This window comes from Cydia splendana, chromosome 3 (assembly GCF_910591565.1).
Source record: "Cydia splendana chromosome 3, ilCydSple1.2, whole genome shotgun sequence".
NCBI classification, from domain to species: domain Eukaryota; kingdom Metazoa; phylum Arthropoda; class Insecta; order Lepidoptera; family Tortricidae; genus Cydia; species Cydia splendana.
The window spans coordinates 24,550,178-24,562,790 of record NC_085962.1 but is presented as its reverse complement, the minus strand read 5'-3'; the positions used below and the strand labels follow the sequence as shown (position 1 = coordinate 24,562,790).

Below are 12,613 nucleotides of genomic sequence, written 5' to 3'. Positions count from 1 at the left end.
CAACTTTAAATTGGGCTACAATAAAGGATTCAGTCTTCAATTTCTTCTATTGGAACCAATTGTAAGGGGCTAGTACCCCTAAAGCTTAATTTTTAATTTACAAGAGTCATTCATAATTGTGGGCGCTACTGAAATATACGGTGGCGCTCCCATATTATTTTTACGGTAGGTAGCACTTAGAGTTAAGTTCGTTTATACTATTTACTCTTTGGTCGATTTGGCCTGTCCCTGTGGTGCACGTGTGCGTAAACTTTTATCTAAAATCGAAATTTAACTTATTTAACTAACTAACTCAAACTTTCTCATTACAGAACCGGAAATGGTTGATCCATACCTGCTGGAAGGCTCGGAAGCGATAGCGGCGGTGGCGCTGGCGCGGAAGCGCGGTGTATACTACTTCCACGATATACCTCACATAGAGTCCCTGCTCGCCAACCAGGAGCTCCGGGCGCAGAACCGCCTGCAGCCGCACCGCGTCGCCAGCATACGGCACACGTGGCCGTACAACCGACCTTAGTACGACGAACAACGAAACATGTAAAGGCCGCTTGTACCATCGCCCACAGTGTTAACTGTACATCGGTGGACCTTTATGCCTTTTGTAAATAAGGTCCACCGATGTACAGTTAACCGTGTCCGTTGTTTTCACTTTCGGTTGTCCGTGTGAGAGCGTTTTCACATTGTCCGACCCGATATCGGATATAAATAAAAGAATATAAAAATGTGTTTCTCTGTATTTATTAATACCTACCTATGTACATAATAACTATAAAATCTTTATAAAAAAAGTCTTCATACAAAAAAAGCAGACTTGTCACAGGGCACTCTCTTAGCAGCTGTTTTTCTCATAGGTAGATACCATTCGACATCCGATATCGGAGAGACACTTCCTATAATTTCACTATTAAATTTCAGCCATGTCGGACCCCCCGCAAGCTGTCGGGTCGACATTATCGGATGTAGGATCCACACCCGATACTGCGGAAGCGAATGTAGGATCCTGATCCTACATTCGATGTCGGATCGGACAATGTGAAAACTTAAAAACGGTCTAACTTATTTATTTATTAAAAAATTTAAGTCAGGCAACAAGGCCCATATTACAAATACCTTACAGACATACATGTATATTTTATAAACTTAAAAAAAAACTAAACACTAACTTAGGCGACGATGTCTTGTTTTCTTAAAAAAAACTGGACTTGCTCACCGAAGAACGTTTCCACATCATCCAGCCGATCCGATATCGGATGTGGGATACGCCCACAATGAAGCAAAATGTAAAAAGTGCCATTTTATACTTTTGTAAAGTTTTGTAAACTAGCTCGTATCATAAAGCCCGCGCCGCATATATATTATGCGCAGTTGAAACCCGTGTGGACTTCCACAGTCATCACTCGCCGCACCAAGCTAAGGGGTTGTGCACAAATCACGCGAGGTGTTTTCGGCTACTTTTTGACCCCCCCTCCCCCCTGGTGATATTTGGTGAGGTTTTTGGATTTGTATTCTATATAGAAAATCTTGTTTATTTTTTTATTTTCGTTTAATAGACTCGCTATTTTGAAGTGCAGTGCCCCCACCCCCACCCCTATCGAACCTCGCGTGATTTGTGCACAAGCCCTAAGGGTTTTCAACTCGAACGTAAAGTCGCGGTCCTCCTGTATGGATGCGAGACATGGCCCGTCAAGCAAATAACCAGTAGACTCCAGGTGTTTGTAAACAAGTGTTTGCGGCGAATCGTAGGAGCCTACTGGCCACGGACCATCTCCAATATTAAGTTATGGGAATTGACCGGACAAAACCCTTTAGCTAAGGAGATACTTCTGCGGAAATGGCGCTGGATAGGACATGTTTTACGAAGGCCAAACAACCACCTATCCAAGCAAGGGCTGACATAGAAAATTCCCGGAAAAAGAGAGCAAGGTCGCCCACGTATGTACAGTCGACGTCAAAGAGTAAACATTTACACTTTTCGCCTTATTACAAAGGAGTAAGGTGGAAAAGTGTAAACATATTTTTGACGTCGACTGTACCACTTGGAGGCGCACAGTGGAAAAAGAGGCTGCATCTGCAGACTGCATCAGCTGGCCTCGGCTGGGCGGAGCTGGAGGAAGCCGCGCTGGACCGCGAAAAATGGAAACCCCTTCTGAGAGCCCTATGTCCCTGATGAGGGATAACACATCATCATCATCATCACACATTTTGTAGATGTTTATTGTTAAAAAAAAGCTCCACCGCTTGTCCACAGCCAACAGTCCGTTGACCGATGAAAACAACGAACGTACCTATACAAGCGACCAAGGGCGTAAGTATTACATCTATCCGGTTGCCAGAGACTACAAGGAAATAAAATAACATTATACTCGTACCTATCTGTGACGTCCCACGGTCAAAGGTACCTTATGGCGGGTATGGAGTTATGCATACCCCAGTAATCTACAATAAATAAGCTATCGATAACACAACAGATCAACCTTCTAGGTTGCGTAGTTACAGAGATATGATTTTTTGAAAATAATGTTGTGAAATGAGCAACTTTACGATAGAGAAGTTTTAAGTTTAGCCGCCTAAAAAACTATGTTCCTGAAGTAAGTTACATAGTTGACTACAAATAATAATGCCTTATATATCTGAGATTAAAAAAATATTGCGACTTGTTCTGTAATGCAAATAGAAACTTTTGATATCGACTGATTTATGTGTATACTAATCAATCTCTTGAAAATAAAGTTTTATTTCATTTTCACGATTGATTGCAATGAGCTCTCAAGATTTAAATTTTATCTATTAGAAAACGACACTGACAGACAGTTTAAGCAAAAAACAATACCGATTTAGAGGTGAAAATGTATTTTCTGACTTTTTCATATAAAATCACAAAATTGAATATTTTTACTTTTAATGTGACACACAATCAATTTTTCTGAGCACATATGAAAGAAATTCTGTCATTCAAATGAAATAAATCCTAAAACCCCAACTAAATACTATATTTAACCCCTTATGCCACTTTAAACTTACATAACAATAACAGTATTTGCTCCATACATTTACGAAAAGGTACCTTATGGAAATAAATCTAATAATACATCACTACAAAATATCAATCATATTATAGTTTATCTTTTATGAATAGAAAATATTAATTTACATTAAACTGCCCCCAATTTAATTAGTTCTTCGTCATAATAATCTTAAAAAAGACCAATAATTTGTATGTAATGAAAAGGTACCTTGTGGTCAAGTTACATGATGAGGCATGATGATGATGGAACAGTTAGGATAAACTAATAATATTTTGGGGTTAAGATGGTATAAATCGTCTATTTCTTATCAATAATATATTTCGGTTGCTATTGAAGATAAGCGGCATTGAGGTTCAATGACCTCAGATATTCCATAAGGTAATGCGTCGGGTATTGGCATTTTTCAGCAAACCAATGGCTGATTTACTGCATGCGACCAAACCAAATGAAGATTATTCTAGTTAAGAAAGACTTGACGAGAGTAACTTTGGTATAATAGCAGTCTACTTGGATTTGTGATGTCGGTCTATGTACGGTTATAATATTTGCGAGGCGCCCCAACCAGAACTGAAATTATCAAATTAGTTTTGCAGAATGCTAATACAGTTCTCTACCAAACTTCTTTTCCCGTATTGACTAGTTTTTTTGGGAATTTTCAATCTTTTTTCCATAAGGTACCTTTTCTACTAAACTCTGAGACGACATTACTAGGCTTATAACTAACTTATAACAAAAATAAAAACAGGTAAACAAACGTTACGCATTAAGGTTTCAGATCACACAATAAAAAAAAATTGAGCATTTTTTCACCTCTTTACAAAACATTTAATATCTCCGAAACTAGAAACCCTCATAAGGTACCTTTTCCCGTGGAACGTCACCTCGGTCCCTCTCAGCAGAAAGTGTCCGGCGACCGGATAGATGTAATAATCCCTATAAGGATATAGTAATGTAATTTGTAAAAAAAGTTTAAAAATACTCAGTCATAATAATGTATTATAAAGTAAAGCAGTGTCATAAAACAAACTAAAAGTTTTATAGGTAAGTACCGTAAAATCAGGTAACTTATTTAGTCCGCAGACTATGGTCCAAGTCCAAACTCAAGTTCCAGTAAAATATGTTAAATATTTTTAAATTATGTTGAATACCTATTCTAATACTTACAGCAGCTTACAGAAAGAGTGTAAGTATCTAAGCTCCAAAATAAACGTAACGAGTAGGCATAGGCGTACCCACGGTGGGGCAAGGTGGGGCAGTTGCCCCACCCTGGTCTGTGGTCTGACGAGAAGCTAAAAATTTGTAGGAACAATTAAGGCACGTAACCTTACTTCTGCCCCATCATCATCATCATCATCCTGGCGTCAATCCCGGCTGTGCCCCCGCGCGGGGCGCGAGGACCCGGGGTCCGCCTTCCGACTCCTTCGTGACCACTTTGCCCGATCTTCGGCGTCCCTGGTAGTGAGTCCGTTGGCACGCATGTCCTCCTTGACGACATCAAGCCATCGCTTCTTGGGCCGGCCTCTTCTTCCCGTACCGGGAGGAGGCGGCATGGCCAGGCATTTGTTACCCACGTAACTTGCCGGTCTGCGCGAGACGTGGCCATACCAACGAAGGCGACACTCTTGCAGTTTGTCTGCAATGTCACGGACGCCAAGACTACCCCGAATGTGGGCGTTTCGGACGCGATCCTTGCGTGAAACTCCGCACATCCACCGTAGCATCTTCATTTCCGTGACACGCAGTTCCTGCTTGTGCCGCTCTAGTAAAGGCCAAGTCTCGCTGCCGTACAGAAGGGCAGGTCTAATGATGGTCTTATAGACCTGTCCCGTCAACTTAATCGGCATTTTGGGGTCACAAATAACCCCAGTCATCTCCCGCCATTTGACCCAAGCAGCGGAAATTCGGGCTTTGACGTCGCTGTCGATGTCCCCGGTAGTGCTAAGTACAGATCCTAGGTACTTAACTTGATCCGTGCGCTCGACCATGTCCACGCCTATGCGGACGGGTAGAGGATCTGTACTATTGCAGGCCATGTACTCTGTCTTCGCCACATTTAGTTTAAGACCGCCGTTCTCCAGCGACCCCCTCCATCTGTTCACACGCTGGACAAGTCGGCCCTTATCAGAGTCTGTCAGCGCGATATCATCAGCATACATGAATAGCCACGGTGGCTGCTCATGGTAGTCTCGGATGCTGGCTGACAGGGCGTCTAATATCACGCTAAACAGAAACGGGCTGAGCACAGAGCCCTGATGTACTCCAACAGTGACAGAGAAGGGGTTGGTGTCACCAACAGCGGTCCTGACTATTGAATCAGAATCGTGGTACATGTCCCGGATAGTGTCAATATAGGCCTCAGGTACAGCCTTGGACCGCAGCGCCCACCAGATCATCTCACGAGGGACACAGTCAAAGGCCTTTTCCATGTCCAGAAACAGGAAATGTAGAGGCGTGTTCTTTGCTCTGTATCCCTCCATGAGGGTCCTCAGGGCAAATACAGGGTCCATCGTTCCGCACCCTGGCCGAAACCCATATTGACACTCCGAGACTGTACACTCCTGTCGGAGCCGAGCATCGATTATGCGCTCAAAGAGCTTCATGGTGTGAGACATAACCTTTATACCGCGATACTTGCTACACTCCCGCACCGAGCCCTTACCTTTGAATACTGGAGTAATGATACTCAGCCTCCACTGGTTGGGTATCTTCCCGGTGAGGAGTATGCGGTTATAAATATCAGTGAGTATGCTCACACCCTGAGAGCCCATCGACTTCCACGCCTCTATAGCGATTCCGTCGGCTCCGACAGCTTTCCGATTCTTCATGCGGCGAAGAGCCGCCTCGACTTCCTCCGGCGTTATCGGTGGCACTAGTCCTTGATTCGGAGGGAGATCCGGAGGTTGCACCTCTTTGTGCTGGTTATTCAGCAGGTTGTGGAAGTAAGAGCGCCATCTCTCCTTTACCGCGCGATCCTCGCATAGCAGGTTACCGTGAGGGTCATTTACGCAGCGGCACTTGGAGATGTCCTGCGCCGCTTTGACCCTCGATCGTGCCAACTTATAAATGAACTTCTGCCCCTCAGACGTCTCCAACTTATCGTACAGAGGACGCAAGTGGTTATGTCTGGCTCTGGCTACAGCTTGTTTAGTGGCACGTTTGGCAGCCCTGTATGCCGCGTGGTCTTCAGGAGATCTGGACGCTTGCCACTTTTTAAAGAGGGCTTTTTTCTCCCTAGTCTCCCTCTGGACTGTGGCGTCCCACCACCAAGTCTCCTTGTCAAGCCTGCGACCCCCTTTAGACACCCCCAGCACCGCCTTCGCCGCCCGTGTGATGGCTGCCTGAGTTCTATCCCAGATTTGCTGTACGGAATGGCCATCCGTCACAACACTGAGGTCGTTGACAGCGGCAGCAAACTCATGGGACTTGGATCCTTCAAGCAGCCACCACCGGGTTTGGGGGCGGCACTGCTCCCGGTATGTGCCTCGGGGCTTGACGAGCAGGTCCATCACAAGGACTCGGTGTTGGGCAGTGAGACTCTCTCCCGGTATGACTTTACAGGTGTCTACTTTGCCGATATAGTCTCTCCGAGTGAGAAAGTAGTCGATCTGAGTGGCGCTCCTCCCGCTCCTGTAGGTGATCAGATGCTCGGATTTCTTTTTGAAAAACGTGTTCACGACGGCTAGATCAGCAGCCGTACACGTCCGGAGAATTTCTTCCCCTTCGGGGTTACGGCTCCCGAAACCAAAACCACCGTGGACACGCCCAAACTCCTCACACTTCTCACCCACATGACCGTTCAGGTCGCCACCCACAACAACACTCTGCGACAACGGGATGCTTTGCAGCAGTTCCCCGAAATGCTCCCAGAACATCGCCTTGTCCGCATCGCTACAACCGGCCTGTGGGGCGTAGGCACTTATCAAATTGGTCACGACCCCTTCGATAAGCACCTCCACAACCATAAGGCGGTCGCTTATACGCTTTACGTCCAAAACGCTATCCCTGAACTCCTCAGAGAGCACCACCCCCACTCCGTTGTCCCCACTCGGAGAGCCCGTGTACATCAGCTTGTATCCATTCCCGATGTTCCGGGACCTGTTGCCTTTCCATCGAGTCTCCTGCAGGAATGCCACTGCCACCCTCCGCCTGGCGAGTACGTCGGCTAGCTCGCGGGAACGCCCGGACAGCGTGCCAAGGTTCCACGTGGCAAAGCGGACCTTTCGGGCTAACGTCTTTGGCCGAGCCCGCCCTTGACCCGGTAGCCCTCGCCCACTTATCGCAGGGGTAGGGCGATCCCCCTGCGCGCCGTTATGCGGCGGCGCCCTATCCGTGGTGCGTTTTCTTCTTCGACTTTCCATTTTTGTTTGGTGTTTTGGCTTTTTACACGCGGCGACTACCATCTGACCCGCGCAACCCGGGCAGAGCCGGGAGAAGCCGTTTCGCCATAGCCTCGTCCGTTTGTCAGCAGGGGGACCGCGAGCAGGTGAGGTTGACTTGGGCCCAGAGGATGGTGGTAGGGCCCCGAAACCCCCCTAACCCTACTTCTGCCCCACCCTTTAAAAAGTTTAAAAAATGCTGGGTACGCCCATGTGTAGGTACAAATCATAAAGGCTCGTTAAGAATCAACGTTAAAATCTGGACCATACATAGTTGTACTTAAATACTATAGTTAAATACCTGATTTTACGAGTACCTTACCTTACCTACCTAAATAGTTTTTTTAAACAGGGCAATGTTGTTGTTTAACTCCTCGTGCTAATATTAATACCCGACGAAGCGAGATTCCAAAATTGAACCAAGAGCGTATAGTGAAAAGTGGAATATTGAGCGTTGCGAAGGTTTCAGAGCACGAGGGTTAAAACAAACTTTGCTACAGAGTGAAACCTTTTTCACCGCATCAACGCGAGGGAAATACTAAGTAACTGTAAAACATTATCAATCTAATTACTTTAACACTCTCGTGGATAAAATGCAATTTTCTCGACAGTTTTTGAAGAATAAAAATAATCTTTACGAGCTGGTGCGGTGAAAAGAGCTATCAATTAAGTGTGTACGTAAGTAGGTAGTAGGTACTCCATCTGATTCTGGATATTAGTCTGATTTCTTTGTCCATAACAGTATCGAGTAAAAAAACTAAGTATTTACAGAAAAATAATGTATTTGTAAAAAAAGTGTAAAAATATTTATAAAATTTTAAATATAAGTAATACAGTAAAATGTAACAGAATAATGATTTTTATTCGATTTCAGTCCTTTCAGTTTCGTAAGTATTGGCTGTCAATTCCTGCCCGGTATTACAGGGCACGGTCTATATACTCTGTATTGCGTATCGTCATTTTATATATTTAGTACAGTGGTGGGCAAACTTTCTTCATGAGGGGCCAACACTTGAAGGAATTTCAGAGGGCCAGATTTACAGCAGAAATGTATTTTTATTATATCGCCCGCGGGCCGTACTTTGCCCACCACTGATTTAGTAAGTACATTTTGTTCCTAATAATACTTCTATAAAAATGAGTATATATTCTCCACTTAAATTCTAACACACCTATTCATTAGGTACCTACCTAATACAGTTGGATAGGACACGATCACGTATTGGTAGAACTAAAAACTTATTACCACCAACAAACTTAATTAACTATATTAATGAAGAACTATCCAAAAGTTCAAATTTTCTCCCGAGTTCTCCTTTATTACAATTATATAAAAAAAACTATCAAAGACATGCTTCATTCAAATACTTAGTAGAATGAGTTGAAGATATTAAGTACTTAGGTAAGTATAACACTTTAAACTCTCGCGTTTTGTACACATATTTAATTACACAAGCGGGTCTACCGTGATATAATTTTATTGTTTTTACCTTTAACTCCGACGTTTCAGCTGAGTTGCACCAGCTAAGTAGGCCCGTTTGTGTAATTAAATATTAAGTAAGTAGTAAATTTTATAAACGCCTTATTTGGCGCGGTAGATGCCTTATTTAGCCTAACTTTTTCAAAAAAGTACCCAAGCATAACGTGAACAGTAGTAGAGTACAAACTGAAACAGTATCACAAAAACCATGTTAAATATATGGAATAAGGATCCGAGCAGTCGTAAAGTACTTATTAAACAAAGAAAAGAGCAAAAGAGATTCATTAAATAATGCAGCAGCCTAGCTAGGAGGTTGGGCCTAGGTACCTTACGAGAATAAACACTATATAGTGCTTGCTGTACACAAGGCGTCGTCCATACTGCAAATACGTCTCTGACCATGGGGCTTACAACATGTTTTACACAGATTTTTTGAAGAAACCGTAACAATTAGGTAGGTATTTAGTTTACATCAGCCTTTATTAGACTTAAAGAGAAATGTACTGACTTTGAAGTTTGGTTCAAAAAATCGCGTTTAAGTACCTACACCTTGTAAATATCACAACTACTTACATAATTATATGTAATAATGTCATAAGATAACCCATGGGACGAATGTACCTATATGGTAATAAATGGCAAAAACACCAAATACAAGAAGGAATGTAAACAATTGATTAGCTAAGCACCAAATGAGCCGCTATAGCCACAGGACCATAGACACAATTCTAACTGCAGTACTTTAATGATTGTCAAAAAGGACCATTTCTAAATATGTAAGCCTAAGGCTTCCCAGTAAAGTAAGGACGCCGAGCACGAGGCCTTTCGTACATTGACACGCCGTTTCCTATCTATCTATCGCACGCGCATATTTATATTGGTGCCCCGCCTTTGACCCCGGCGCGGCGGTCAATGTCACTGTGCGGGCGGGACAGTCATATAATTATGGGCGTGCGATAGAGATAGGAAATGTCAATGTGCTTGTACTTTAGCGACTGATTGACAACTAACCAAGTAGAACAACTTGTCTGAGGCAGACACAAACTTCACTACATATTAAATATAGTCAGTAAAACAGCAATGATAATACTACAATAGGATATGGTGGTTCTAAAAGCAGAGTTGCACAGGTCACCATTACAGAAGCACATGTAGACCTTCTTGTAGTTCCACATGGTGTACGCACAGCGCTCCTCGTAGTCGCTAGGAGGCCGCTGGAGGCACATCCTCTCTGACGCTGATCCATAATCTAAAAAAATAATATCTAATTAATGTCTGGGTAGTCATATCATTAATATGGTATACAGTGTTAAAATTACCATACAATACAATACTCTTTATTGCACACCTCACATAGTTTACAATAAATGTAAAGTAACATAAACAAAGACAGTTGGATAGAGGTAACAAGAGGTCATTGTAATTGACATTGTTTAAAATAAGAACTGAAATGAACGCAATAAGCGCATCAAAAGAACTCAAATAGTAGCATTTAACCCGGTCAAACTTAACAAATTAATAATAGGGTAATGCTGGAAAGCTAATAAAGGATAGCTTGGCGAAAACTGGAGGAGGCCTTCACCCAAAGGGTCTATATGAATATAAACTTTAAACATAAGGAAATTTTATATTTACTTAACTTACTGTAATCTCATATTATATAATCTATAAAGGAATTTTATTTTTATTGTAATGCTGTTTTATAAGTAGGTACTTACACAACTTTGCTTTACTTTCTACTTTTCAAAAATAATAGATAGTAATTATGTAAACATACCATCTGTCCGAAATGCTCCAACATTGCCTTCTATCATTTTCCCACACCAGCCCGAGGGGCAGGCCACGACATGTATGCCAAGTTGCGAGTATGGATCTGTTGTGTTCACTACGACTGGGTCTCCACAGCTGCCTAACTCTCCTCTTGACCGACATTTGACACATCTTTTGTGTAAGCCTGAAATATACAACATTTATGTTTATAAATGTGTTTGAAAATTTTAATAATTAACATCTCATCCTTATTTTCAGTACATAAAGCATCATAATTATTTATGTCTCTCAAAAAACAAAAAAAAAACTAAGATAATATGGATAACAACAACAAAATGAGTAGAATATTATGCTGCGTTGTTTTACAGAATGATGAGTTTTCACTTTAAATGACCATTATATAAAATGTTGGTGTAATTAAGAAATCCGGTTTTCAAACACGAAATTATTGTCTGTCACCATTTAAAGTGGTTTCATACCCTCTTAGTCAAATAATAAGCCTGCTATGATTACGCACGCATGAGCTATTGCTAAATCCAGCGCTTGGGCGCAGGTAAAACTTCCACTCTCACTTTACCTTGAAAACATATTCTAGACACATAACAAGAATGACAATAGAACTTACATTTAACTTCCTTAAGCAAAGCCAGGCATATTAAAAAACAGAGTAAAAATTGTCTGTAATTCATTTCCTTGGTTTACAAAAATTTCTTTAAACGAAAATAATTAATTGTGATTATTAAATTCAGATTACTGTGAGTTAGTTCAAAACTTTTGCACTTGATTCGCACAGTGTCAGTGTACGAAAACGTTGACAATGACATGACATGCATGACATATTGACATGTAGCAGTTGTAGCACAGATAACAAAACGTGTATTAGGCGCCTACTACGCAGCAGGCCGAAACGAGGTTTCCGACCAAGATCACCTTCGTCGGTGACTTGTTGCCAGTGCCGTCATTTTACGTCTACAATACATCGCTGCCAATGCCAACAAAACATTCAACGGTCCAAGATCATCCTTGCGGTGCAATAAAGAACAAAATATTTATTTGTTTTACAAGGGGGCAAAGTTATTGTTTAACCGCTCGTGCTAATATTGATACCCGAGCAAGTGAAAGATTCCAAAATGGAATCTTGAGCATTGCGAGGGTTTCAAAGCACGAGGGTTAAACAATATAAAATTTGCCCCCGAGTGAACACAAAATTTTTCACCACACCAACCCGAAGCAAATATTAAATGTAAAATATCAAACAAAAACAAACCAAATCAAATTCAAATGAATGTTATTAAATATTTATCATCCCAAATCATCATTTAAAAGTCAATTCTACCAGCAAACATAAGAAAACAAGTCAAAATTTGCATTTGATTACTTTGCCTCACATGTGAATTACTGATAGCAAAGTGCAACTTTGCTATCCGTTTTTGAAGTGCAAAGTAAGCCTTTCCGAGCTGGTGTGGTGAAAAAGTTTTTTACTTCTCATTAAATAGCAGATCAAAGAAGCAGGAAGAAGATGCAGACCAAAAGTTGTCGATTTTCTTGACTGAGTCTTTGTTGGCGTCAGGATTTTCCCATTTATTTTAATATGATTTGCCACAGAAACCACTATAGTCGCAGTAGTCGCAAAGAGTAATATAATACCTATATACAGTCTGGCAAAAGAGAGTAGAAATTAAAAAGTGGCAACACTGTAGTGTCGTCCCTTTCAAACCAATGTATGAAAACGGGACGACACTACAGTGTTGCCACTTTTTAATTTCTACTCTTTTTCTGCCAGACTGTACGACAGTCGGATGCGTCGTTGCCTACCGTGTAGTATAGGCTTTAATCTATGTGTCCGACGGTCCGACACATCAATAAATTTGGTTGGTACATTGCTGATTAATTACAAAAAGTAGCACATTGCAAAAAATGTAGAATGGGAATGTAATATGCAATCTTTTTTATTAGATAAC

At 41.9% G+C, this 12,613-nt stretch overlaps 2 protein-coding genes and 1 long non-coding RNA gene across 3 annotated transcripts in view; 2 read left to right on the top strand and 1 right to left on the bottom strand.

The window, feature by feature from the left end:
• LOC134806705 (uncharacterized) overlaps positions 1–531 on the top strand; it is a 61,143-nt gene extending 60,612 nt beyond the window's left edge. The window contains exon 4 of the mRNA XM_063780029.1: positions 312–531. Coding sequence (XP_063636099.1) covers positions 312–517 — 206 coding nt within the window. The 3' untranslated portion in view covers positions 518–531. The remainder of the gene's footprint in view (positions 1–311) is intronic.
• Positions 1–12,613, top strand: part of LOC134789394 (uncharacterized) — a 485,188-nt gene that overhangs the window by 324,470 nt on the left and 148,105 nt on the right. The gene's annotated exons all lie outside the window — the stretch shown is intronic.
• On the bottom strand, positions 8,189–11,445 carry LOC134806322 (uncharacterized). Its single transcript, XM_063779535.1, has 3 exons — positions 11,278–11,445; positions 10,660–10,836; positions 8,189–10,131 (listed from the first exon to the last, which is right to left on the bottom strand). The coding sequence occupies exons 1-3, from the start codon at positions 11,339–11,341 to the stop codon at positions 9,932–9,934; spliced, it is 441 nt and encodes a 146-aa protein (XP_063635605.1). The 5' UTR covers positions 11,342–11,445; the 3' UTR covers positions 8,189–9,931.

Excerpts from the sequence above, each read along its gene's own strand:
- LOC134806322 (XM_063779535.1), bottom strand. The coding sequence starts at position 11,341 with ATGAATTACAGACAATTTTTACTCTGTTTTTTAATATGCCTGGCTTTG. Across the intron at positions 10,837-11,277 it reads TTTGCTTAAGGAAGTTAAAT|GCTTACACAAAAGATGTGTC; the intron begins GTAAGTTCTATT and ends TGTATATTTCAG. Across the intron at positions 10,132-10,659 it reads TGGAGCATTTCGGACAGATG|ATTATGGATCAGCGTCAGAG; the intron begins GTATGTTTACAT and ends TTATTTTTTTAG.